Genomic DNA, 26,760 nt, shown 5'->3' on the forward strand with positions numbered 1-26,760 from the left:
CAGAAGGAAGGTTGAACTTGATTCCCCTTGTTTTTATGCTTGTTTCTTGTCATTCCCCTCGCAATGAAAGTTTTCCTCGAGTTTACTGATGACAAGGTGTAAAAATGATACAACAGGTTCTTTTGTTTACCTTGTGGGAGTGACATAGTTGTGTCGAGATAACTCAGCCAGATATTGTTTGGACTTGAGAGCAACAGACTGGTGAATAACTCCACATATAGTAACCTGCGAAAAAGTAAAAAATAAAAATAATAATCCTAAAATAATAAAAAGCCGTAATGTTAGGTGTTCTCGAGTTATTCACCGGTGGAAGTGTTCCTTAACTGTGATTAACAGTATTAAGTAAATATTTTATGTGATCTGCTTTTTTGACACCTTTGTTAGTGAAAAGGTTAAAATCATAGATTAGGTGTAAATCACTGTAACATACCAATCCATCCATGGCAGAAGAGTCCTCTAGTTCAGGGATTTCTCCAAGGAAGGTTGAGGCTACTGAACGCAGAGCTTCCTCAGGCCACGCCGAGAACCAGTCAATGGTACAACAGTTAACCAGCGAAGGAAACTGACGGAGACGCGCTCGAAATATCTCACCGATTGGGCTGTACGGAGAAAGAAATGCCATAATTAACAACTGTTCTACGGACAAACGAGCGAAAGATTGAAAGGACGAACAAGGGACAGACATACTAAACGCATGTAAGATTAACTGAGGGTATTTGTCTGCCCAATGTACAACAAAAGTAAACCAAGACGGTATCTAAAATAGCTTGAGAGCTTTTCAACAGGTTACATTCAAGGCCATGGTTGGCCATCAAGCTACCGCAATGTTTAAATCTAGTCAGCATCTTAGTTGTAACCCTTGAACGCTTCCTACAAAAAAGCTAACTCGACTAGAATTAATTGAATTTGATTACAGTAAAACAAAGAGACGGAAACCTAGTACGAGAATTGAATATTTACGATACAAACTACACAGTAGACCTTATTCAGGAACAAGCAATGTTAGTAGATTAGGGTAAGGGAGAGTCAAGAGCAAAGCACATCAACAGTGATAATGCCCAGTTTTAAAGCGGGGACTAACTGGTACTCTTAATGCTATAAGGCTAAGATAAAGATCTACAACTACGTATTTGATCGAAATGGAATTAAGGAAATAGTTGATCCACAAAGCAAGTTTGACACACAAATGTAGGTAATACAAAAGAGTGGCATCTAAGAGAAACGAACGAATGAAAACATCGACCAAGAAAGAAGAGAAAATAGGATCTGCCTGACCACCTCCGATGGGTGTGCTAGAGTGCTAACATCTTGCGGTGGATGAATAATACCATGATTATTATTACTTGGTATTTACACGTACCTCATACAAATAACGGAATGAGTATTGGCTCTAACGCGTTTAGTGAAAGCTGAATAGAGATTGGCCTTGGTGGGTTGCAACCCCAGATCAAGAACCACCGGCTTCATGGCCATGAAAATGGAATCCAGTTCATCTTGGGCAAAGATGTTTGGCACGTCACCAGCGTTCAGAATGTTGTTCAAATCTTCCAGGAAACTTTCACTCTTAATCTGCGTTAAGCGAAACCAAATTGTCATGGTAATTTAAAAATTAACCTTTACTATCGATAAAAGAAAATAAAATACATCGAGACGATATCCCTTTGTTTTTATTATTTCCACTTTCTAGAGTACCCTATCAAAGTCGTAGTTAATTCACAAAAAAAATCGTTTTTTTAGATCTTTTGAGTTTATGTTTGGAGTCTCATCGCACACTCTACTTCCTTTCTGATATAACGTTTGTCGTCGCTAATTCATTGCCAATCAACAAGTTCCCACCTAATTTAGGCAATTTTCAGTATAAATAGCTTTACATCTCGATAATCCTTTGTAAATCCTGTGCACCGTTTAGTTTTCTTTCCGTGTATAACACCCTGTGGTTATTGCCGCACAATTACCTGTGTATCACTGAACAGGAACACCATGGACTTGTTCTCTACTCCTGATTTCAGCAGTACTTTCTTAAGATCCTCACGCCACTCAGGCACACCATAGTTTTTGGCCAGTTCAATTTGGAAACACTCATATTCCGCCCTGAAACAGAAACAGCGAGCATTAACAATAAAACACAATTGGATGGTTTTATTCATAGACCCTAAACTTTTCATCACGAAGGTTAACAGGGAAACAACCATTGTTTAAATGCCATTGCGCAGCAGTTATTTCAAACGAATGGACATAAATTTAAGAATTCATTGCAATCTTAATCAGTTGAGAATGCAACAATCCTCTCGAGCTCAAGAAACCCATCAGCATTATAGATTTTCGTAAAATTTCCGCTGTTTATTTATTTATTTATTTATTTATTTATTTTTAAATTCTATGACCGCTGACAATTCGCAAGAATCTTCTTATTGATGGAGGCGAATAAATTTGGTAAATGATAAATTATTTTAAAAACTATGTACTTTTCATTTGATAAGCTTCAACCTTCAGAGTTAATGTAACCTCATACGGTTACAAAAAAAAAGAAAGGAGTTGAGGTGAATGGAATAACTCAAAAGAAACACTTTTATAGCATTACGTTGTTCTCGTTAGGTTTTGTTGAGCGGCTGGCGAAAAAGCAACAACGAGAACGACCAAGAAAACGCGAGAAAATACTCTGGCAAGCGGAGCACAGTCGCCTTTGTTACTATGAATAAAAAGGTGTAGGAGAATAACAGACTCGAGGTTTGTAAACCAACCACAGAGTGCAGTAAAATAAAACTCAAGTGATAAGAGACTCGAGGTTTATAAACCAATCACAGAGTGCAGTAGAATAAAACTCTAGTGTTGACTGACTGGTTGATGAGGAACTCACATGTGCGCTGCGAGTCTTGTAAGACTCTGGCGTCCACTTCCACCCACACCCAGCAGGAGAGCGTTACCAAGCGGCTGACGAATCACACGGCTAATACGTGACACGTGACGAACAGCATCACCAAACAGAACAAGCTTCATCTGAGCTGTGTTGATCTGATTGTAATCATCAAGATACTCTTCCATGATCTTCACCATCTGCGAAGGCAAGGAGAAAGTGAAACATCGAGGAACTCAATCGGCAGACTAACATTTGTGAACAAAGGGAAAGAATAGAAATGAAGGATATTTGTTTCAGCTGAGTAAAGATTTCTTATGCGCGACTGTTTACTCAACGTTTGCTTGCCTTTTAATTGATTGACTAACTGAAATATTGTCGAAGATGGCTGTCCAAATCAATAGGTGGGATGACAGCTTGTTTCCCTACCTGGCAGGCTGACTGAATGACTAACAGACAGACGGTTTGGCGAACTAACCGGCTGAATGGCTTGGTGACCGACGGTTTGTATGGCTAGGTGACAAACTAGCCCACTAAATAAGGGTACTTTCTATTGGTCAGACCGATATTCTGAATGACGAAATATTGATTGATCGACTGCCTGCCTGTCTGCCTAACTTTCCGCCTGACTGACTGACCACCTGACCGCCTAACTGACAGACAGACAGACAGACTGGCTGGTTGATAGACGGCTCGATCAATGAATTCATTGGTCTAATTAGATATCTGATCAATCTGTCCAGAGGTGTGTTAGTTAAGTTAATTTTAAGGTGTTGTTGTGCATCAGCCTCACCTTGTTAAAATCAGGCACTTCAGCATAAATCTTATTTTCCGCGCTGGGAACCATAAAATCCCCATAAATCATGGTGGAATCTTTCACCACATCATCCATAGAAGTCTCAAATCCAGACGCCATCTTGTCCCTGATCAGATCCACGAACCACTTTCTGTCTTCGTCGTTGACCAATCGATCCTGAAACACTCGGCAATTCTCGTGGTACCACAGTCTTAAGGCGTCATTTTTACCGCCGAGTTTCTGTGGCTCAGCCATAAGAATTCCTTGGAAAACTTTGGACAAATCCCGCAGATTAAACGTGTAGTGGCTCTTGGCTGGGGTGGGAAGCAGCTAGGATATGAAGAGATTAAATTAGATTAGATTGGTCTACGAACGCACGGAGGCCTTGTCTCATGTGGCCTTGGCTTAAAACATACATGTTTGCTCTGAGTGACCAGAGTTTTGTAAGGAGCAATTACAAACGCAAAACCAAGGCAAGTGCGCAGTTACTTTAGCCACTCAGAGCCAAAATCAAAGAACTCACTGTCAGCAATCACAACAGATGTACACAACACAGTTAACTAATCAATGGACGCAAGCAAGTACATGTAACCGGAGCCAAAACGCATGCGAGAAAGTTTTTATAACTTTTTTAACCGTAATCACAGACTGCTTTCCTAAATCTGTAGTGCACAGTTTTACAATAGAAAAACCTGCATTTATTTATAAAAAGAATTACCCTACTATAACGTAAAGTTACAAGATAGGTATTAGTGGTTCTCTGTTACCTGGGTTATAACGGTGTTATAAACTGCAATCGTATTCGTGACCAAACTGTCACAAAGCGTCTCTTTATCTTCACCAGTGTAAGACCCTAAAAGTAAAGTTAACAAAAATAAGCCTCGTACAGTTACTGGTAACTTTATTGACAACGTCACACCTACACACATAAAAAAATGCTACCCAAAATATAACGAACACGATCATGCATATGGTATATCTGGTCAGTCTGCAGAATTTCTTCGACTTAGTCATGTCCTTTCTTTGCGCCCCAGAAATGTTGTATTCTTTTGTACACAAGATAGGAGTTACAGTTCACCTAACTACTCTAGGACTTCTTCGCCTCCCTAGCAATCGCATGAATAGGGCTGTCACAAACTGTAGATACAGTAATAGTATTCTTCCTTCTAAACTAATCTAACCTGCTAAAGTCTTGTTTCTCTCTGTAAAAGAAGTTAAAGCACATTAGCTACAGATCACCTGCCTCTACGTGCCCATGAACTACATAAGAAGACAAAATTTGAAAGGTAGCAAAGTGGGAACGAAAGATGTATTTCTTGCACAGGGGAAGATCGTTTCCAGAGGGTTTTTTCCCCATCAAAAACTTACAAATGTCCCGAGCCCATCCCATAAAAACTCGGCCCTTGCGTTGGAACTGTGATTGCCCCACAAGTCAGACGACTTTATCAACCAAAGAGTTTTAAAACTTGTTAGAACACAATTCCTGCAAACGTATCAGGTAGGTGGATTCATGAAAATCTTCGGAAAGAGCACAAAAAAATCTCACAAGAAGGATGAGACAATCAACATTTTCGTTAGCCGTTCAAAACTGAATAAGGTGCAAACATATAACAACAAAATTCACTTACCTATCCAGGACTTGAGAATAGTAGCAAAGATACGGTGTTTACTCTCATCTTCCAGCTCAGTAAATGACAGGTGATTAAAATGCCTCAGGAATCGCGGAGTGACGGGATTTCTACCACCCCCTGGGGGACCCATTGCCGATACAAAGTTGATATCGACCAGTTCGCGGAAGGTTCCTGGAAATAGAACACAGGAAGCAGTATAATATGTAACAACTGCTTGTAAAGAAATGATCTTACGAGCGCTTTGGTAATGAGATATGACATGCATTGCGTGTCTTGGATACCCTAAAAAAATGATGACATTTTAATTAAAACTTTAACTACATTGTTTCACGGTTTCAAAGTGTCCGTTGTACGTCTCAGAATGACGTTCCCTTAAGCCGATGTAGACGCCGCTCCACTCATGTGCCGAATCTAACTGATATAATGTTCGGTAAAAGAGCGGCGTCTGAATCAGTGTGGTACGACAAGTTTTTTAATTTGGTACGACAGGGTCAAGAGCAGCAGGTGATTCATGTGCCGAACCGAATGCATAAATTACTCACTGTGAGTTTACCACGTTTGCGATTGGCGTAAAGCCTCATATCGCGACAAGCCTCGCATGAAGTTTTAACGGTTAAAAAAGTGCAAACGTGACTATCGCTTGAACCTAGCGAACTTGTCGTTTGGCTTTCATTTCAATAGGCTTTGTGCTTCATTTAGAAGGAACTGCTTTGTTTTGCGATACAGTGAAAATTGTTTCCTTCTTTTCCGTGCAAGATTTGGCGATTTAGCTGCGGCAGAAAGTACGCCGTCTGAATCAGTCGTCGCTCGTGGCACTGTGTTCTAGAACGGGCCTTAGTTATCCAAAATAAGTGATGTATCGACGAGACCAACTCTACGCGTCCGTTTTTTAAATGGATGGATCCTTCAAGAAGAGATTGACTGCACAAGAAACGGATGTATGGAGACAATACTCACAATGCAATTATTGGAATCTTAATGTTGAATGACATACCTATAGCCTTTCTGTCGTACCATCCTTTGTGGTCGCAATACTGACGCAGGATTTCTACCGGTGGCTGAGCACCGTAAACCTCCAAGGCGGGCATGTTAAGGTCATCAACAAAAAACACAAAGTATTTTCCCAGAGGAGGACCAAATACGCCTTTACGTCTGAAGGAAAATAAAATTGGAATGGTGATTACAATATAAGGTCGACTTATGGTGTAAAGCTTTGGGACGTGACACGCTATTAGAAACCTTGGACAAGATTCGTTTCTTGTGAATCAAAATCTACAACTTGCATACGACTAGCACATTAACATGCGAGCGCAGAACTGCGGTTATCCTTACCTTTTATCGAGTTTACTGTCGATTATATCCTGCGTCTGATTAGCAGAAGTTCGGGCAGAGAAATTCAGAAAATGAGACAGGAACTCTTTGGGCATATAGTTAAGCAGCTTGTTTGCTACACACAAGGTCTTTCCTGAACCTGTGGGACCTACACACATCACCTGGAAAGGCAAAGTAACCGACTTCCTCAGACACAAAAAACAGTAAAAATTAAAATGGTTACGGTTGTTTTTATAGAGGTTTGTGCTGGATTGAAAGTCTTGGAATAAATCGTCTACGCACTGAACGTCATAACTACCAAAATACATCCGTCTTTCCCAAGATAGTTGTCGTATTCTGATAGTTGGGTTTTATGAAGACTTCCGTAAGCCTAGCAAGGACCAAGTCTAGAAAGAGGAGCAATTGGTAGCTGGATCTTCGTTTAACCGTATATCAGGATAAGTAATGGACCAAATAAAAAGGACAACTTGAATGTGCAACGCTGATCGAACAGCTAGTATTCTACCAAGATTTCATAATGTTTCAGTTAGACAAAATTGACTGTCAGACGAGCATTTCGTGACTTTCCATTTCACAGAAAGCTGACTGAGCTCCAGCGCGTGTTTTTACGAAAGCTTTATTTATCGTTTGCTTTTTCAGAGAAACTGTAAAAAGTTTTGTAGCCCTGACGTACCTTCTTGTTGTTTGTCAAGAGCATTTCCAAAACAAACGAGCCTCTAACCAAGTCCATTGTGGGGATGATAATATCAGAGAAGTTCATTTCTGGTGGAATGTCAGGCATAGCTACACCGCCCATCCAGTTCACCCATTTTACCTGAAAAAGTTCAAACAACGCTTAAAGGGATCGGCTAGTTATCTTGACGATTTCGTTTTTAAAAAACATGTAAATCACACCGTCAAAAATTTTTAAGGTAACTCAGTTACAACAATGGTTTGAAAATCCCACACCAACAGATAGCAAGCCCACAAGAAATAAGGCTAATAATTATTTAGGCAAGTAGTGAGCTAGGTGGATAGTGGTGGATATTTACCACGCCGTGAAACGGTGAGGAAAATATCCACTACTAGTCACCGACACTGAGATGAATAACTGTTTCAGTAAGTACTAGACCAGTGGAAACGCAGCACCTATTAGGGCTCGATTGCCTTGTGATTTCATCAATTCTCTACATTTACATTTACATGTTATTTGGTCGGTAAAATCATTAGATATCACACCAACCGTAAAAATAAATAAAATTAGTAAATGAATAAACTACAGATATATCAATATATAAAATAATGATATAAAAGTCAAATAAAGGAAACTATCTAGTTAAAAAAAACAAAACAAAAAGAAACTATCTATCTTCCTTAACTTGTCAAGCCTTCCATTTTACTTCCAATCTCCCTCTTACCTCCCCTGTCTTGTGATCGTCATCATCATCATCATCCTTACGGCTGACTCCTCCATCCTCAAGTGAATAATCATACACCAGACCGTAATCTGGAAACTTCATCTGGACCTACAATTTAAACATTCAAAATAATCTTCTCCGTTCTTGCTCATACTCACAAAGCCGAGAGTGATGTTGGTATGATTCATTACAAGCATATGAAATTCAACATTGTTGTTTGCCACAAAGTGAACAGTGTTCTTTGAAAATCACCTTCTCCTCGTCCATCTTCTTTCTAAAAAATTCACTGAACTTTTTTCTTCCGTCCCCATCGCACGTTCCTCCAACAGACCAAATTAGGGCGAAGATAAACCAGGGTTCAATCAAGGTTTCCACCAGAGCTATGTTCTCTGGGGGGATGGTCTCGCCCTGCAATAGAAAATATAGAGTGAACCACTTCACGTTTTCGGTCAGGACTCGCTTGGATTGTCTTGGATCAAAAGAAAATGAACTCGTGTCGACAAATTCCAAAAGTTATAGAACTGGTTGCCAGCAGACAACAGTTGTTTGACAAACGTTTTCACGTTAAATGCGATTTTTCAAACAACGTTGGCGAGATAAAGAGACTAGTTCTACCTCGCGACAACCCTTTACCGACATGTTTACTAACTGTTAGTGCAACGTTTCCACAAGCTAACTTCTATTGACCAACACGAGTTTGCAAGCATTAGTTTGACATGCGAAGGCTTAAATTCTTCAATGGATTTCACACAGAAGCTTATTTGATACTTCGGGGACTCGTTAAAGTTCGGGATTGAGCACTACGTTACAGGGGTTGAGCTACGCACCTCTTTAGGAACAAATGGAGCGAAGAAGCAGTCCAGAATACGCATCAAACTGCATGTTAGGTTACTGTTTACAGTTGGCACAAACTCCTTGGTGTTATTCCTCATAAACTGGAGTGAACTCTGAAAAGAATGATAGACATACACTACTGAAATATGCGCACGTGTAGTTTACACATCTGATAGAGGAGATTTCCTTCGCAATTTGCATTTCTTTAACTGGCTCTGTGGTAGGTCGAAGAACAAGACTCCACCTTAATTGAGTGTGGAAATTATTTCCGCGTTTGCTTTGGTTTGTGATTGGTCGGCAAAAAAACTCGCGCCTTTTTCGCCCGCAGTTACAAGTCAAATCAAAACTAATCGTGACCTGCTCGCACGCGTTTTCCCGCGTCTGACAACATTTACATTTATTTTCTTCGAGTTCCCATTCACATGTTGTTTGCATTTGCTATGATTGGTTAGAGTGCTACCTTTCTTTTTTTTTTGCTTGTTTGTTGTTGTTGTTGTTGTTGTTTTTTGTTTGTTTGCTAAGAAGTAAATCGAAACCAAATGGTCACGTTCTTGTCACCTATTTTACACACTCGATGAATTTACTGTGTTTTCTTAGAGCTCTGATTGGTTCATTCTGATTTTGCGTTAGTTGTGATTGCCGAAGTGATAACTTAAAGTGCTCTACACTAACTAACAACCATACAATTAACATATGAAAACTGAAACTCTGACAACATAACCGTGAACTTTGGATATTGGTCATTTGGTGATTAGTCAACCACATTCATTCGTTTGTCGGACCAATATGTCGGATTTTCTTTCCTTCGTTTTTCGCTCGTTCGTTGATCGGAAGTTTTCTCCAGGAGAAAGAAAAGTTTTTGTGGTCCGTTTATGAATTGCCTCTGGCTATTACCTCTAGAAATCTATCAAACAGTGACTGTAGCTTGTCCTTGTGATCAAATATGGCGTCAGGAAGCGTTTTTAGGTAACAGTTCACATAAGGCTTGAGACCCAAGATACTAGGCTCCAGGTACACCATACCACAACGGCTGACAGTGGCCGGGGAGGCAACAGCAAGGTCCTGGACCTCGAACATCATCGTCATTGCCTACAAATACAAAGTAGAGCCTGATCAGTTAAATCGCGAAGTTGTCGAACTTTACGACGATGCCATGTAAAAAGTCTAGACATGGGTGACGTTTGTTTTGTGCCCATGAAGTGAATTATTTGGGAAAGTTAACAAATAGATAACAGTTACCATTGTATGTACTCTTACGGACAACGATATAAGATGAAAGCATGCGTGATGAATCAAGGGTAAAACTTAACTATTTGTTAAAAACCACGTGATTGGCGTTTCGGAAAACCTAATAATTAAAATCTTAAATATCGTAACACTTAACAGAAAATTGTATAGTTTATTTCTCTAATCTCGGATCCAGTAATTAAAACAATAAAGTAATTACTTGAAAGTAACGCAAGACGTAAACGACAATGATGATAAAATCTTTTAGCGAGCCACATGGGTATAACAAATCTCACACGAAGACCAAAATAGACATTTAAGAGACGAGCTAACAAATCAGTACAGTCCGAAACAATTTGCCTTAGTTTACTGTTGGCTTCTCTGTCGTTGATGGTAAAACATAGCAGATAGCATGTGTCCTCTATGTTTCGTTTTTTGGTCGCTGATAAAAACCCTAAAAACAAACGAAATCATGATTTATGGTAACCTACCTCACTTAGTTTGATGATTTCTCCGCTCGTCAGACAAAGCTTCTTGTTGTCATCTAACACAGTGTTCATGTTTTCAATCCACACGGCGTCCACCGGTCCGTCAAACACGTACCATTTCTTATCACTTGTGGTGCTGGAGCTTCCAACACGGATCATGGACGACAAAATACCGTCCGTCCTTTACACAAAAAAAACCCCCCGATCAATTATACATGTGATACCACAGCACGACAAAATGTGTACGCAAAAGGTAAGATGAAGCAATATAAAACAATTTTCGTTTGACTGTAGAAATTTAGTAGTAACTATTGCCTTGTTTCGCTTTCAAGTTCGCTTTGCTTTGATCAATCACGTTTTAAACCAAAACTAAGCGTAACTTTGATAGATGAAACAGTCAATGAAACAGGCATATTCAGAAAAAGAAAAACTGAAGGCTGTGACGTTGTTTTAGAGCGTTTTTACGCGATCACCAGAGGTTGAGTGTTGTTTTTGATTAAATTCTGGGCTGCATCAGTGTCAACATTGAACCCCGACGCCTAAATCAAGTTTTACGTACAACATTTCTCTTCTCGTCCAGTTTAGAAATGACTAATTTCAAGCTCAAACTTAGCGGCCGGATTAACTCAAATAGGCCCTCAAACAACTGGTCCCTAATTGGTTTATTGAGTTAGCTTTTAGTGTCACGGTCACTGGTATTCAACGAATATAACTTATAATAATTAAACTCACCATTCATGTGTCAGCAAGTCAAACTCTCCGTACAGCTGCCCCATGGTAATGGATTTGGGATTCAGCACAAACGTATGCACCTCTTCATACGGGGATCCTGATGGAGAGTCTTTACCTTTTAATGCTGTTAGAGCTTTCTTCAGAACTTCGTAACACTGAAAACAAAAGAGATGGAAAATAGATATAAGGAGATAATACAGATTACTCAATTTTGGGGGTTACACCAGAGGCCAAAACATGATCCGAAGACGATAAACGGGCAACTTTGTGTGAGGCTCCAACAATGGCATTAAGAAGAGGTGAAGAGAAAACAATTGTGGGTGCCCCACATGTATGTCCGCTATGGGACAACGACGAACAATAACAATGATACTCCGTGTATTTGTAATGGGAGACAAGCAAAAAGATGGCATTTTTTAAACAAACAATTCCACGGTTATATGATTTTTTTTTTTTTCGTTTCTCTTTCTGCTCGAATAGATTCTTATTTTTTTTTCCTGGAATGTCAAAGCATCCTCAAAACTAAAAAGAATCTTACGGATTTGATGAGACAGCTCATGATCACGGCGAACAACAACATTCAGCAAAGGGAAAGATGACACAGAATCCCAAATCATATGCATAGGAGTCATTTTTTAAGTTTCTGTCAGTGATTGTACAATACAATGCACAGCAATTTGAGCGAGTCACCAACTCACCCTTGTTTTTCCTGACCCAGTAGGACCCACAAGCATAAGGCCATGCCTAACTACAGTGGTCTCGTACAGCTGGATACACTTGGTAACAAATCCATCCACATCTTCCAGTCCTAACTTCAGACAAGTCTTGCGGATAGACTCCTCAAGTTCACCATAGTCAATGGGCTGCTCTCTGTAAAGAAACGCAAATAACAATTTATGCCCTGATCATACGATTACCATTATGGAGTCAACAGGTTCTTCTTTCAGAGTGAACTTGCAATGCTCATTAAGGACGGTGCCTACTAATATCGAAGTATTTTTGTGCGGTTTATGACTATCAGGGAAAAGCAGATCTTAGGAAGGCCTATTGGAATCCAACACGAAAATTGGGGGTAGCCACGCATTTTTTGAGACAATTAACCAGTAATATCTCTAAAAAGCCCCAAAATATGAAGCAATGTATGGGATTTTTTCCTAAATTGAAGCTTAATTATCTCTGAAAAATCCATGGTTACCCCCAATTTTCTTTTGAGATACCAAAAGCGTTTGCTACGTTCTGCTTTCTCCACATAGTTTTAAACTGCGCAAAACTATTCCTGTATTAGCAGCCACCACCCATAGCAAACCCGAGTATCTCGCGATGCGCAGAACGTATGCGCAGTAACAATAGTAGGCACCGTCCTTAAACATAAACTAGAGAAAACAGAAACTTATTTGGTGCCTGGAAAGAAGCCTAATTAAAGTTTGAAAAGGATTCGAACCATGACCTTAAAAGTCGGTTGCTCTTTTTAAAGAAAAGCTTGTGTGTTAGGATCTACTCCACTCATATTACACCGACACTATTTAGACCTAACAAGCTCCCACGAACAGCGTTTATTTTGGAAACTGGCTAATGAGGCTCCTACGCAGTTTTCAGTTGGCCTGTTTTGGTGACATATGGACCAAGATATTTCAACTTCTCATATTTAATATCAGATTTAACGGTAATTTGCTCCAATGGTAGATTAAATTTCTAGTAGAACTACTTCAGGCTTGCAGAAAAAGAAGCCGCAAAACGGGAAGCAAACTATAGCGTTCAAAAGTGCGATGTATTCACTAAACTTCGCTGCACTGGAAGTATAGGCTGCCTTGACAAGAATATGTTCACTACGTTTGACGAACTTGCGCCAGTAGACTGCGCTCACAATTCCGAACTCTAGAATAAACACTGCGTGAAGTTTTTTTTTTTTTTCGGGATAATCTGTTGAGTGTCGATGATATCTTTAAAAAAAAAACCTCACAAGTGAAACTCCAGCAAAACGGATACAGGGAATGTCATAGATTGATGGATTTTTTCCAGCAGAGTCCATTCCCCAAAACCTGGTATGTATAGACCTCGTACGAGAATCCCTCGCTAATGGTAGCGCACAGAGATGATCACCATTTTGTAGCGCAGTAAGCCACAGCTACTTACCCACCATTTTATGATATACAACATATACACAGCTACTTACTTGACATGAGGGAACAGATCAGACACAATTCCACGGAACAGTTTCAAGTCATCTTGCAAGAACTTCGGTACGTTTACGTCTCGAATGGCACGAAGGACAATCAGTTCCTAGAAAGGAAAAGAACAGAACACGCTGACGAGGAAGCAACATGATATACCGGTTAATTTAAGAGCAGCTTTCGAAGGAATAACTGCTATGATAGCATTGATTAGCCCAAGGCTACTACTGGCTAGTGGACAGGCTTGAGATCTAACACTCTTCAGGTGTCTAAATGAGTACCAGCGGACGTTAAGGAAACCGACAAGGAAACCAAACAATGTGCTTGAGGGAACCCTGCGATAGACGTGCATTCCATCTGGGTAGGGTGGGGGTAATAGTAATACCTCTGGTCGTGTCACGTTACAGAAACTACTTGGGGGGTGTGGGTCTCTGAGCATGTGAAGAATAGCCTGTTGTTCGCTAAAAGAAATCGCGCAACGACCCCAACACTGAGAGTCAATCTATTTTTTATGGCTTTATTTTCAACTAAATTTGGTGCAAAAACAAACCAATTATGCTTTCGCGTTCTACATTTCCCTGCGTTGCATGGTCTTTATATACATACTTTTTGCTTCTTCAATTTCTGATATTTTCATTATTTACATTACTTGTCATTGGCCAGATTTTGGTTTTGCTTTGAAACTGCTCTATTAGGATCTGTTAGCGTCGATGCTAAATAAGAGAAAATACAACTACAGTTTTTACCTCACTCATCTCTGGGTTTTCTCTCTTCAGATTTCCCGCCGCTGAAATTACAGTTTTCACAGCACGCATACCAAAGTCATAATGATCCTGAAAATAAGCGCAGTTAGATATACTGTTGTTAAATAATGGTCTTTCTGTAACAGGAGAACGTTGTGCTCTCTTATCCTTACCAATCTATTTCCTATGGTCGTCCTACACCTAAATAACTCAAGGTAACTCAAGTGTAAGTTGGTAATACATGTATCTCTGAGTAATAACACCTGCTATTAAACATAAAACGTGACACAAATCAGGTAACACAAACCTGTGAACTGAGCTGTTCTGAGGAGAGCTTGAATGTTGTGGTGATCTTCTTGGCCAAAGCTTTAGCTTCAGAGAAACCGAACGAGAACAGACTGATCTCAGCAATCAGTGCATAATCAGGAACCATCATGGCGACAGGACGGAACAGGGCCTGGAGGAACACAATAATACGCTTACACAACGTAAAGATTATCACCAAACACTAAAAGTTATCCAAGCATCAATGCTTAATATTCTGCAGCGTTTAAAATTGAGCTTTTTTCGTATTAGTTCTCTCGTCCTGGCCCTTGAGCATCTTTTAAACTGAAAATCAGCGGTATGTTATTTTCTTTTCACAAGTTTACCCTTATTACCGATACTGCGCTTTGATGAAAATGTCGCCGGCCAGAAAATAATATGGTACAAGGAAATAGAAATGGTGTTAGTAGTCTTACCGCTGATTGCAGTGTGGTTAAATATCATAGTGTGAAATCAGAACAATTTCTAGCAATCGTTAGCAACTGTGCCGTCGACTGTGGTATCGTTAGCTACCTTTTGGCAACTTCTGGGCCTGATTTCCTTTACACAAGATTGAATGACACCCACTAGCGTTGCTCACATTAATAATGGAGTGTTCTTTTTCTCCAAGAAACATTTATAACAAGCGAATTCAGGAACCAACGGGGCTTTCACAGATAGGTTGGCATTCTTTACCTGACCTGCTCGACATTCATACCTTTAGATTGTCTGGAAGTTCTGTTCGTCCTGCATACCCAGGATTCATTGTTATAAACACAGCACATGACGGTTTTAGAGCGAGTTCGACTCCTTCAAACATGAACCTATCAACCTACAAGCAAAAGGTACATGATTTAAACAATGATGAATAAGGGCATCCTCTACTGAGATTTGTGCGCTCTGTTCAAAACAGAAGGCATTTAGTCGACATAAAACTCTTTTTACAAACTTTAAAAACTCTTGTTTTATGTTTATTTTCATTAGCAATAACCGTGGTTTACAAGAACTGAGCAACAACAACAAACATGACGTGTTAAAGAATGTGCTTTGATATGTTCTTTTCATTGGACCCCAGCTAAATCCAGCCGAGTTTGAAATGGCTGATGCCAATAAAATATGGTCTTAACCAGTTTTTTTCTAGAATAAAATCCCTAGTCGCCTAGTTGAAACCTTACAATGTGAGCTGTCCAGCAACTCTTGCGGTGCTATTGGCTTTCACTTTTTGACAATGACATTTGGGATTTACTTTACTCTAACTTAGCCACCCTCTATAGTAAACTGGTTGATTGCAACAACGTGTCAGTTTCATCTTACATTTTTTTTTTTAAATTTAAATTTAAGTACAGGAAATTCAGCATTTATGGAAACGTTGTACAAACCCTTGCTTCTAAAGCTTGCTGAATGGTTGAAATCTGTTGAGCCACCACAGACAATACTTCCACGTCTATACGGTTAAACTCATCAAAACACGCCCAAGCACCGGCGCTAAACAAAACAACAAATACGATCAGTAGAGTAACGCTACCACTCAGTTTACCTAAACAACTTGTGGTATCATCTCCATCTACCATTGAAAATCACTTTATGGAAAAAGCAAGCCCTTCAAAAAGATGCAAATGGCTGAAAACCATTGACGTGAAAACACATAATATATTGAGAGTCTACCTCTGCTTGAGAGATCTACGGCAAACTGCAAACGGAAGAAATGACCACGTGACCGTGTTTATCCTTCATTTGCCGCTCATTGTTGTCAGTTTCTCAGTAAAATAGAGTAGTTTTGTGTTAACACGAAAGGTCAGAATTATTTTGCACTATTGTCATCTATGTACTCACTTTTGCAAGAAAAAATAACCGCGAATCTCATGTTTGCTGTTTACCGTAAACGCGATTCTAAATCTCTCTGTTGACATACTCCTGTACGTTGCCCTATAAGAGAGTTTACAAACTATTTCTCGCTCTCCTAAACGAACTGTGGTCATCACAATACGAAAAAGAAAGATGTTCTAGAATACTACAAAGTGGAAGGAAGTTGGGTAAACAAAATTAAATTGAAGCAATATACAATTGTCAGCGCAACTATAAAGTTCTCTCTTACAGCATTCCACATTTTTTCATAATGCTTAATAAAAAACAATTAAAAATACCGTCATTCTGTACCTAGCCAAACCCTTGAAGAACTTTCCCATGGCCATGAAATCCAGCTGGTCAGAGCAGTTGAATACTACACACTGAACTGCCATAGCTTTGCCTAAATCCTGCAAACAAAACAGAAAAATAAAGCAGTTAGCACTTCATTGTCTTTGTTTTTCTTTTCTTGCGGTTGAGTCCGTTTGATCACGCAGGAATCTTTTGCTGTGGACGCAAAATTAGAATGAAAGGAATGTTTTGGCAAACAGAGTTTCCCAAACAATGTTTCCTCATAATAACATAAATACAAAAGTTACCGACTCTGGATAACAATTTGTTCTCGGCATAAAACAATGTATACACTCTAACCGCCCGACTTTTCCGTTATAACTAGATGACAACAAGATGACAACTAGACGACAAGTGTTTAAGATAACACGGCACTACTTTTAACAACTCCTTCACTAACCTTTGTTGTTTCTGTCTTGCCCGTGCCTGCAGGCCCAGCAGGTGCCCCTCCGAATTTCAGATGCAATGCTCCAGTTAGAGTAAGATAACAGCGATCTGTCAGGGGGGTGATGACCAGCCGACCCGTGTTACCAAGGTACTCATAACCATAGTCAAACTGTGCATTCACTGCGCGGATAACCATGTCCTCTTCCCAGTAGTACCTGAGATTGAGTGATACGTTAAAAGGATAACTGGAACGTTAATTTAAAACTACGTGGAGGAAAAAAGCAAGTTCAATTATTGAACGAAAAAAATTACGTTCTTTTCCATTGCTAGTCAGGGTACTGCTATTTTAAGTTTACAAGTCCCTTGCGTCACTTGAAGGAGTAGCTGTTTGCCGTTGTTTAGCCATGGTAGCATCCTTTTAGTTTCTTGATCAAGCTACTGAAGAAATGAAGCCGGGTCTCTCACTCTGTATAATCGCTTTCTAAAAGTTAAGCATACCTAGACGGCGACTAACCGTTTAACAAAGTCATGTCACAATTCGGTCAGTGCAGACCTACCTTAACTGGCTGATCCACTCAAAATCATTCACATTTTTCACATTTTCTGCAATCATCTTCGCTACCACATCACAAGCGTGGACCTAGGAATCAATTAATACAATTAACCACACCCTTTCGGTTTCCGTGCTGCCTAAGAAGAGTGCACACCACAAATGCTCGCATAGAGCTTGGAAAGTTATATTGAAATATTACAGGAATTTTGGTATTTTTGAGGGATGGAAGGATAGCGCAATAGAAGAAACGAAGAGATCTGCTTCCGCGGCTGTCATATCGAGGCCTTGCTTATGTGTTTAGTAAACAAACGTTGACAAGGCTTGATAAGTTAAATTGCTGAAAGAAAAAATTACCACATCAGTTAGCTCGTAATTAATGCAACTTTAACAGTTTAGACAAACGTTAGAATTTCTGTTATAAGAATCATGGAGCAAAATGATGATAATTTCGAGCATAAGTATAGTAGTCCAAATCATAGCATGTGGAAAACCTCCCCTGGTGTATGCTTCCTCTTAAACCGCTGTCGTATGCCTGAACTAGCCCTGAAGTGTGCATTTAATAGTCGAACAAACATTTACCTCTATCACAATAAGAGCTCCTAGGATCATTCTCGCAAGTTTCGACAAGTTTCCTCTCACCAAGGTAACAAGATCATTGAGCTGAGGAAGAAAACAATACAACACTAAGGAAAATCACTTATACAGAAATGAAATGATCACTGTTCATGACAGACGTAATTCTCATAAGGGCGACAAAAATAAGAACAGTGTGATGCCGTTAGAAAGTACAGATAACGTTAGCTGGGACTAAATGACTGCTCCGATAAATCAGGACACTGGAGATACATATAGAACTCACTCACGGTTCCACATCATTTCCGTCGACAACTGTAAAATCTGTCCTTTAGAATGTGTGTGTGTGTGTGTGTGTGTGTGTGTGTGTTTTTAAGTACTCCCCTCAAGTACCTAGCTATTTCAAGGTTCACAGCATCTCTATTTGTTTGCCTGCAAAAGATGTGTGTGCTTTCCTTAACCCTTTCACTCACAAAAACAACCTTGAATATATTAATGTATTTTAAAATTTGGAATCTATGGATGAAATCCTAAAACGTCTGACCATTCAAATGAAAGCTACTGAGCAGTACATTCCTGTGGTGCTGTTTACTACGCTGTACAAGCTGGTTCTAACTTTTGAATCTGTTGCTTAAGTGCAGAAGCGTGACTATTCAAATAAAAGCAACTACTTTCTAGAGAGCTCTTTTTTTTTTTTTTTTTGCAACAACTGATTTTTCTCCCCGTTTTTGTTGGGAGCGTGCGACAGTGAACTGGAACGGGACACTGAGCCTCACACAAGCGGACTTTTCCATTCAAGTTGTCAGTCATCAAGTACCCGCATCGTAACAACAGTTGAATTTTGAATCCTCTTCAACAGTGAAAACGTTCTGCGCTCCCACGAGCAAAGATGAACGTACCTGTGCCATCAACGCCTTGTAAAGTTCGTCTATCTTGTTTTCAAGCAGCGCTTCAGACACTTCTTTTGTCCAGTGAGTCTGGCAGCCAGCAATAACCACCTGACCAGGCCACTGTAACACCCACTCGGTACGAGGAGTCTGGCAAATAACACTAGTAACATGAGTGGGGTGGCTGGGGATTACCATGCGTAATGTCAAACCTCCCGTAGGGGGAGACCTACATGCGGGATACTACACTGCTTCCCTTCTACTCTGACAGTAAGTGTGCGCAGTATGTACAAAAACTGAATTGTTTGCTAATTTTAAAACAGCAAACGTTTGAAGTTATTAAGTCCTAAGTTCTATAACATTAATTTTCAATATATAAACATCGCATAGAGGATTATAATATTGTCCTTAGAATGGAAGTTCTAGGTAGCATCTGATGCTGTCGAGAGATAACTTGTATTTAACGTACATAGTTTATACCCCATTGTTAGCCCACATTTTTGAACTCGTGGAACATCAAAGTGCGGCTCTAAAAACAGTAGTGAGGGATATACTTTTTGACGTACGTTTTTCCCATAAGGCAAGTAAAAGTAACGTTTACGTGAAATATCGACACATTTCCTACGGTTGAAAGGCACCATCAACAGAGGATAGCAAAATGGAGGAATTACATATAACTCAAATAACACATTCAGGGCTTAACGCCAGAATCTGTAGCATGAACTGGCTAGAACTAGCGATCTTTCACCGGATGCGACGCAATGTCACAGCGTGCCTAAGCAAGGTCCTCTTACCCTAGAATTACGCCTGGACAGAAACCTAACCTCGACTATATTCACTGGATAGGTATAAAAGAATTCTGTCAACGTAATAGATGTGTAACAATACCTCAGCATATGCTAACAAAGCTCTGTTTAAAATCTCTCGCAAGCTTCCTCTCATAGTATTTTCCACCTCCAACAGCCAGTCCTCTACATTTCCTGTGGGGTAGAGCTTGTTGCTGAATGGAACACATTCTCCTTCGCCAGAGAACATAGACGAGATGCGTAGATCTTCTTCAAATGAAAGCTGCGAAACAAAAAGTAGAACATAAATTGTATGATTAAAACGCCATCACTAATCTACCAACAGCGAAATCGAGCCTTCATATGTGTAGTGTATCAGAGGATTACGCCCGAGATTGACAAGTTATGCCATAACTATTGGAACACATGATCAGTACGTTTATCCATTAGGGCTGGCAGGAAAAAAAATCGGTGGGTTAATCTTATAAACGCTCATGTCCAGGAGTTGTCTATAGTATAACGAGAAATATGTATGTCATGATGTACTGTAAGTCATCCTAGTTTAAAACGATAGCTCAAAATTACACTCTTTTTTATGAATCTTTTTACAAGAACATTTATCAGAACATAGAGGCTAAGATTGACCAAAATTTTAACAAAATACTAAGAACATACCCAAGCTGAGACTAAGAAATAAAGCATTTTTATTCAGTTCTACACCCGTTTTTGCATCGAGCGACAGAAATATAAACACTTGTAGTAATAACATGCACGTATGTCAAAGGAATTTGATATGATACAGAACATAATAACCTTTTTTAGGTTTCCTGTTCACGTTCATACTGGTTTTCGAAAATTCTATACCACGATGAACGTTTCAGGTATGCAAAAAATAAGAACATTCAGTTTCGGTTCAGCCTCGGCCGAAAACTGATTAGACGTTCTTATAAAAATAGAGAATGTGATCGTTTGTTTACTTACGTGTGGAGAAATATGTAACATTTATGTAACAGGAACGTACCTTGGCGATATTTTCAAAGCACTTTCGCAGATGAGGCTGAACAGCAGTTGGGTCTTTGGTTTGCGACAAAATCTCGAGAAGTTCGTCATCTGACAAGAAATAAAACCTTGGGAATGCTGTTCGTTTTGTCTCCAGGTATTCACTGAGTCCCTTTTGAACCTGTTATAAAACAACCACATCACAAAGTTACAACATACCACAGTAGGGCAACCTTTCTGACTTGAGAACATGTCGCTCATGCATCAAGAGTTTTAAAACTGAACTTCCTACTTTCGCAGCAAAAAAAAAATGATGTAGGTGAGCAGCGATCGACAATTTTCCGCGAGTGCTTTTTCAGGAAATAGCCTGGCACGCAGTAGTGTGGCAGGCTACAGAGACACTGAAATAACTCTTGGAAGAAATGTGATGGTTACCTGTTCCAAAAGTTTGTTGCATTCACGAAGACTTTCGAGAAGTCGGGCATCTGGACAAAGGGAGATCACCTGAAAAACACAAATGTTGATTGTCAGGAGTACTCTTAATATATTTTTAAACAAACTCGTTCTCTCGTTACCTCATTGGCAAGTGCGTGGGTCAAGCATCGCCCTTGTATTTCCAAGCTTACTCTCTGTATGTTGACCATCAACTTTTTCTGATGCGTCAGAATTTCATCTATGAAGGGCCGGAACTTCCGAGGATATCTGTACGCGTAGATCACATCAGTTTCGAAATGTCCAGGAATTAATGTGAACAAAGCGAGGATTTCCGAGCTATCCCCGAACACAGCTTCTAACCCAGTTTCAAAACAAGATGGATTCGTTTGAAAGAGTCCCCTTTAAATACAGCTTAAGAGTAATTTGCATCGGCGATTATGGCATATTGCAAGAAAAACGACTGTGTATATGAGGACTGCTATCCCACATTGGTGGCTCAGGCATACGAAGTTGACTCAAGCAAAATACCTGAGAGTTGGTGGCTATATAAATACCTTTTTATTTTCAAAACCCCACATATAAAACCTTTCTACGAAGACTGACTGATGTACCTGATGAAATACCTTGGCCCAAGTGAAACTAAAAATGAGATCACTTACCTGAGGATTTCCTTTAGCACTGTTCATTACTTTCCTCCATATCCTCTCCATGGTTTGGTATCTCTTGCTCTCCACCGGCAGCTGACGGTTTATGTCCTCTGAGCTGAAGATGGGCTCCAGATACAGCCACTGCCTCTGACACTGTAGCCACTCATCCATGACATCCTGTGTCATCACAAGCTTACTCTCCCACGTGGTGATACGCTCCTCAAATGGCTTCTTGTACGGTGAAAAAGACATGCTCTGTGCCATCACAATGTGATCGTCCAATAGCTGCGAGCAGTCGTCGCTGACTTTCATGATAAACGTGCCTGTTTCCTTATATGGCATGACCTCGAGCATAACTGGCTTCCACTCGGACTCCATCTTGTCAAGAGCCTGGTGGTAAATAATACAGCATTTGGTTAAATGGTGGCGCCTTCCAGATCAACGGAAACTTTTCAAACAAAATTACACTTTGGGAAAAGGGTGCCGAGGAGGTTAAAATGGATCAAAAAGGAACAGAGATGGTTTTGAATCGCGGAGGATCAAGATTCAAGACAGATTTTCAACAACGATTGTAACTTAATGTTTCAAGATGGGTTAACAGTGTCACACCTCTGTTAAATCAAATAGCTGTCTGCTTATCGAACGCTAGAGCTTTACTCAAAAAATTATTACAACCAAGACTTGTAACCTAGATGTTCAGCATATACGTACCTGTTCAATGGAGTATTCCTTGCCAGCAATCTCAGCTACTTTAGCAATAATCTCAATGTGATCTTGTAACTTCATTTCCAGGCATTTCGTGAATGTCAGCTGTGCGTTTGCCACAATGGGAAAACCAAGTTCCTTGGATAACTGCAAAAACAGAAGTCAACGCATTTATTAAAACGTGAAAGTACTTGCTGGCATTGGAAGCAGCCAGACAATGCCATATCCTGTACTACATTTTCAACACCGCGTTTTTCGTTCACTCATTTGTTCGTCCTTTTTCTTTTTTCTTTTTTTTTCCCTTGCCAGATATTATTGTATTCCAATATATACCTCTTGGAGAATGGTATACTAGAAAAACGTTTCATGAAAACTGAAAACAGAAAAATACTGGTGTTTAGGATGCATTCTTTCGGAAAACTCTCGATATTCTCATTCCGGTTAAGGAATGACAGAATACACAGAACACAATTCTACCTATTCCGACTAAACCAAAAATCTTCCCAAATGGACACCATTCCTCTTACTCTGAGTAAATTGTATTCAATTCATTTGGCTATCAGGGGCCGAATGAACGACATACTATTCTGTTCATTCCGAAAAAGGTATTGGTCCCAAAAGAGCAAGAATACCGTATACTACTATACAGGAACAGACACAAGAGAACTGATACGCTCTTAATCTTTCACCTTCCCCTTAAACCCACTAACTTTGAAGAATTAAAAGAGACCAATCGATGGCTCTTATGCCAGTTTTTCCACAATTCACTACAATCACTAACATGCTTGGAGGCGCGGTGGTGTGGTGGTTAGCGCGTCAGACTTTCGATCGGACGGTCAGAGGATCTGAAGGGTCGTTGGTTCGAGGCCAGGTTGGTCTCTTCATTGCTGTGCTGTTTCCTTAGATAAGAAAGTTTGCTCCACATTGTCTGTCTTCACCCAGGTGTATAAATGGGTACTGGTGACATACTGCTGGGGTAACCCTGCGATGGACTAACATCCCATCCAGGAGGGAGTAGCAATACTCCCAGTTGCTTCATGCTACTGAAACCGGGCTAAGCTCCGGTCGTGTGGGCCACCTAGGCTCTTGTGCGACTTTACTAACACGCTTGCCACTCTATTTTGTGAAGAGTTAATGATTCGGACAAGAATTTGTCAACAATTGTTTTTAAAAAGAAGTTTAAAAATCTTACTTGTTCCCAATGTCTGCTTCTCATGCCTGGATTCCTTAACCCTTGGATGAGAGGAATGTAAGGTTTAAAGTTCTCAATCTTCTCCTTCACTTCCATGGCCACCTCCTGACATGCAGGGATCTCCTTGAAGTGTTTCACACACTTGAAGACCGTCTTGAATGCATTGTTCACATTCTGCTCCAGCTGTTCCGCGTCAATTGTCGTCAGAGGATCGTTCATCCAACTGTCATACCACTTCTGCCAGTCTGATGCAGTCAGCCACATGTTTTTAAATGGCTCAAAGTCCTTGATTAGCCGGCCCAGCTTGTCATACTGTTGGAAATTAAAAATAACATGCATGGTGGTTAACATACAAAAAGGCAATTGCTTAAGAAAGAGTCAGATACTTGAAGACCCACAAGGTGCTGGCATGGGCGCCCAACATTTTACTGCATCCCTAACTCTTCAGTACCCTATGAGTACAAACAATTAAAATCCTATACCCTTAGACAGCAATTGATGCGAGAGTTTGAGCATGCATTTGTTACCAAAAAGCTGTAGATAATGTAGTCTTTGGATGTCTAAGTCTACTTTGGTTTTGGAGGAAAGAACTCTGTGAAGTTGCTAACAAACGACCTCACTTTCATACTTCAATTTTACTGTTAGTGTTACTCCTTATTGTCTGAAAACGCATTTACCTCTTCTGTAACTTGATCAAACTACTGCAAAATAAAATGGAAAAGCGTTTCTAGAACTTTACAGCGAAAGTAACTTACAGATGTCACAGGGAGGCCAAACAACCTCTCCCTGTTGTTATAAGTAGAGGCAAGGGTCTGGCATTCCTTGAGTTGTTTCGTAAGTCGCCGCACTTCATTGGCCACTTCATGAGCTTTACTGATGTCAGTATGAGCAGCAAACCCTGCTACAGCCATGTTGAGTGAATCCAGTCGGTCCTGGAATGTGTTCTGATCTGCTAGCAGATTCTTCTGGAACCTCTCTTCGTCTGCTTCAAGGCTGGCTTCTGTTGCTTCCATTTGGAGCTGGATTTTATGTGGCCATCCGATACATGTCCACCTGATTGAGTTTAAAGTTTCATTCTTTGAGTCTCATTTATTTCCTTAAAGGAGTAACCAGGGTTAAAATCGATCTTGCAAATTTAGCAGCTTCATTGACAAACTCTTGCAGCAGAATCTTTACCATTTGTGTTATCTGTCAGAACCAAATCTCCTGACTGGCACTACAATCTTACCAGTTTGGTTTGGGACACTTAACATTTTTTGTTAAAGTTTTTTGTGTTTTTCGTTACCCCTCAATAACATCAACATCGTAGCTACAAGTTGCTTATTAACCTACCCCCCATCCCCCAGCCCCTACCCCCCTCCTCACCCACCGAGAGCTTGCTCACAGGCTACGTATTGATAGCTCTTTGTTTATCATCACTGTTCGAGGGGTAATGGGGGGAGCCGGAGAAACGGTGACACCATGTCTAGAATGACCCCAGTAAGGCCACTTTCCCAAAGTCTTTACCAGATAAATTGAATTTTGAGTTGATGGTAATGTTGGACAAGAGCAGTCACGTTTTGAGCAACCGGGTACAGAAAAATATGTACAGTTCTCATTCATTATTAGACAAATAATCCTCGCCTACTCACTTAGCATTGAAATCCTCAGCTGAAATATTGTAGTTAAACTCTTCGATAAGTTCATAGTCAATCATGGCTTTATCAATCAGCTCCTGATTCTTCTTCAGTTGCTCAGGAATCTGCTTCATGTATTCTCTCTGTTCTGCCAGCTCTTCTATGCTGTTTGGTTTATCATACAAAACTCGGGCAATTGTTTTGAACTCGTCACAGACCTACAGAATGAAAAACAATCGTTTCAGCGTGTCTCTCTTAACGTACGTAAATAAAATCGCTATCTGAGCGCTCCAGCTATGTATTCTATTGCAATAGGAAGAAATAGCGAAGTTGTTTTAGAAGATTATAGTTATCTAATCCTGGGCTCGGTTGTTCGAAAGCCGATAAACGCTAATCCATGATTAGAATTTAATCGAGGTTTTCATCTCGCTCGTTAAAAATGGTTTAAAAGGTTAATTTCGAGCTAAAGGTAAAGAAAAGTCGAAGAAAAAACTAAGGGCCAAAAATCGTTTGGAAGAATCTTTATTGATTAGCAATTAAACTCGAGTGAAAGTTCGCGTTAATCCAGGATTAGCTTAATCGGGCTTTGAACAACTGGGCCCAGGTTGAGGAATGACGGAATATACATTACACTGTACGTAAGTGAAAAAAAAAAAAAAAAGAAAAGAAAAGAGAGCAAATGCAATTTTTTTTTTCGAGAGTCTAAAACTCTCTTTTTTTCTGAGTAAACTATCTTGATGGCTTACATCCTTAGAACAAATCGTAACTGGTTGAAAGTCATTGATCATAACTCTGCAGAAAATATGTAATATGGCTACATGTTTTCTCATAAGCCATTTAAGATACAGAAAGCAAGTTATAAAAACACAAACAGGAGTTGGAAGAACAAGAAACCATTGTGGAAATAACACGAGGGGTAGGCGACAGGCGAGTGTCTCCACATCTCCACAACTTCTGCGGGTGTTTGTGTAAATTATGCAGAAATACAGACAAAGTGTTTTCTATTTTCCTACAAATAGCCCATGAGAAATTTACCACATTTCCATAGAGTTATCGAAGCAAGACTTTCAATTGACCAAAGCGGACGTTCATTAAAAGTTATTTTTTTGTAATGCGAATAAGAAAACTTAAGCTTTTGTGTTGAAAATGCTGTATTAATTTTGAAAACTCGTTTTTTAAGACATATATCTCGTACTCTGTAGGCCCACTTTTAAGCCTTTACGTGAGGTAAATGCCCACTCTCTCCCTTCTTTTCCTAATGGAGAGAGTGCAGACGA

General features: G+C 39.9%; 1 protein-coding gene across 2 annotated transcripts in view; it reads right to left on the reverse strand.

Annotated features, from left to right (window-relative positions):
* The window catches only part of LOC146472678 (dynein axonemal heavy chain 1-like), a 74,385-nt gene that overhangs the window by 27,060 nt on the left and 20,565 nt on the right, over positions 1–26,760 (reverse strand). Inside the window, exons 12-48 of one of the 2 annotated variants that reach the window (XM_085119416.1) lie at positions 25,499–25,701; positions 24,623–24,920; positions 23,868–24,179; positions 22,682–22,822; positions 21,983–22,360; positions 21,324–21,392; positions 20,911–21,069; positions 19,993–20,172; positions 19,117–19,254; positions 18,224–18,304; positions 17,649–17,731; positions 17,105–17,306; positions 16,666–16,763; positions 15,888–15,993; positions 15,227–15,340; positions 14,513–14,662; positions 14,209–14,295; positions 13,465–13,571; positions 11,990–12,161; positions 11,292–11,446; positions 10,563–10,740; positions 9,739–9,933; positions 8,838–8,957; positions 8,263–8,418; positions 8,011–8,118; positions 7,287–7,427; positions 6,614–6,774; positions 6,276–6,433; positions 5,279–5,452; positions 4,832–4,852; positions 4,418–4,503; positions 3,648–3,980; positions 2,858–3,054; positions 1,956–2,091; positions 1,361–1,569; positions 431–599; positions 131–225 (exon numbers count right to left, since the gene is read on the reverse strand). In XM_085119416.1, the coding sequence (XP_084975542.1) occupies positions 131–225; positions 431–599; positions 1,361–1,569; positions 1,956–2,091; positions 2,858–3,054; positions 3,648–3,980; positions 4,418–4,503; positions 4,832–4,852; positions 5,279–5,452; positions 6,276–6,433; positions 6,614–6,774; positions 7,287–7,427; positions 8,011–8,118; positions 8,263–8,418; positions 8,838–8,957; positions 9,739–9,933; positions 10,563–10,740; positions 11,292–11,446; positions 11,990–12,161; positions 13,465–13,571; positions 14,209–14,295; positions 14,513–14,662; positions 15,227–15,340; positions 15,888–15,993; positions 16,666–16,763; positions 17,105–17,306; positions 17,649–17,731; positions 18,224–18,304; positions 19,117–19,254; positions 19,993–20,172; positions 20,911–21,069; positions 21,324–21,392; positions 21,983–22,360; positions 22,682–22,822; positions 23,868–24,179; positions 24,623–24,920; positions 25,499–25,701 (5,870 nt within the window). The remainder of the gene's footprint in view (positions 1–130; positions 226–430; positions 600–1,360; positions 1,570–1,955; positions 2,092–2,857; positions 3,055–3,647; positions 3,981–4,417; positions 4,504–4,831; positions 4,853–5,278; positions 5,453–6,275; positions 6,434–6,613; positions 6,775–7,286; positions 7,428–8,010; positions 8,119–8,262; positions 8,419–8,837; positions 8,958–9,738; positions 9,934–10,562; positions 10,741–11,291; positions 11,447–11,989; positions 12,162–13,464; positions 13,572–14,208; positions 14,296–14,512; positions 14,663–15,226; positions 15,341–15,887; positions 15,994–16,665; positions 16,764–17,104; positions 17,307–17,648; positions 17,732–18,223; positions 18,305–19,116; positions 19,255–19,992; positions 20,173–20,910; positions 21,070–21,323; positions 21,393–21,982; positions 22,361–22,681; positions 22,823–23,867; positions 24,180–24,622; positions 24,921–25,498; positions 25,702–26,760) is intronic. The other variant, XM_085119417.1, reaches the window with a different exon arrangement.

This window comes from Pavona decussata, unplaced genomic scaffold, assembly GCF_977016875.1.
Source record: "Pavona decussata unplaced genomic scaffold, jaPavDecu1.1 SCAFFOLD_98, whole genome shotgun sequence".
In the NCBI taxonomy this organism is placed as follows: domain Eukaryota; kingdom Metazoa; phylum Cnidaria; class Anthozoa; order Scleractinia; family Agariciidae; genus Pavona; species Pavona decussata.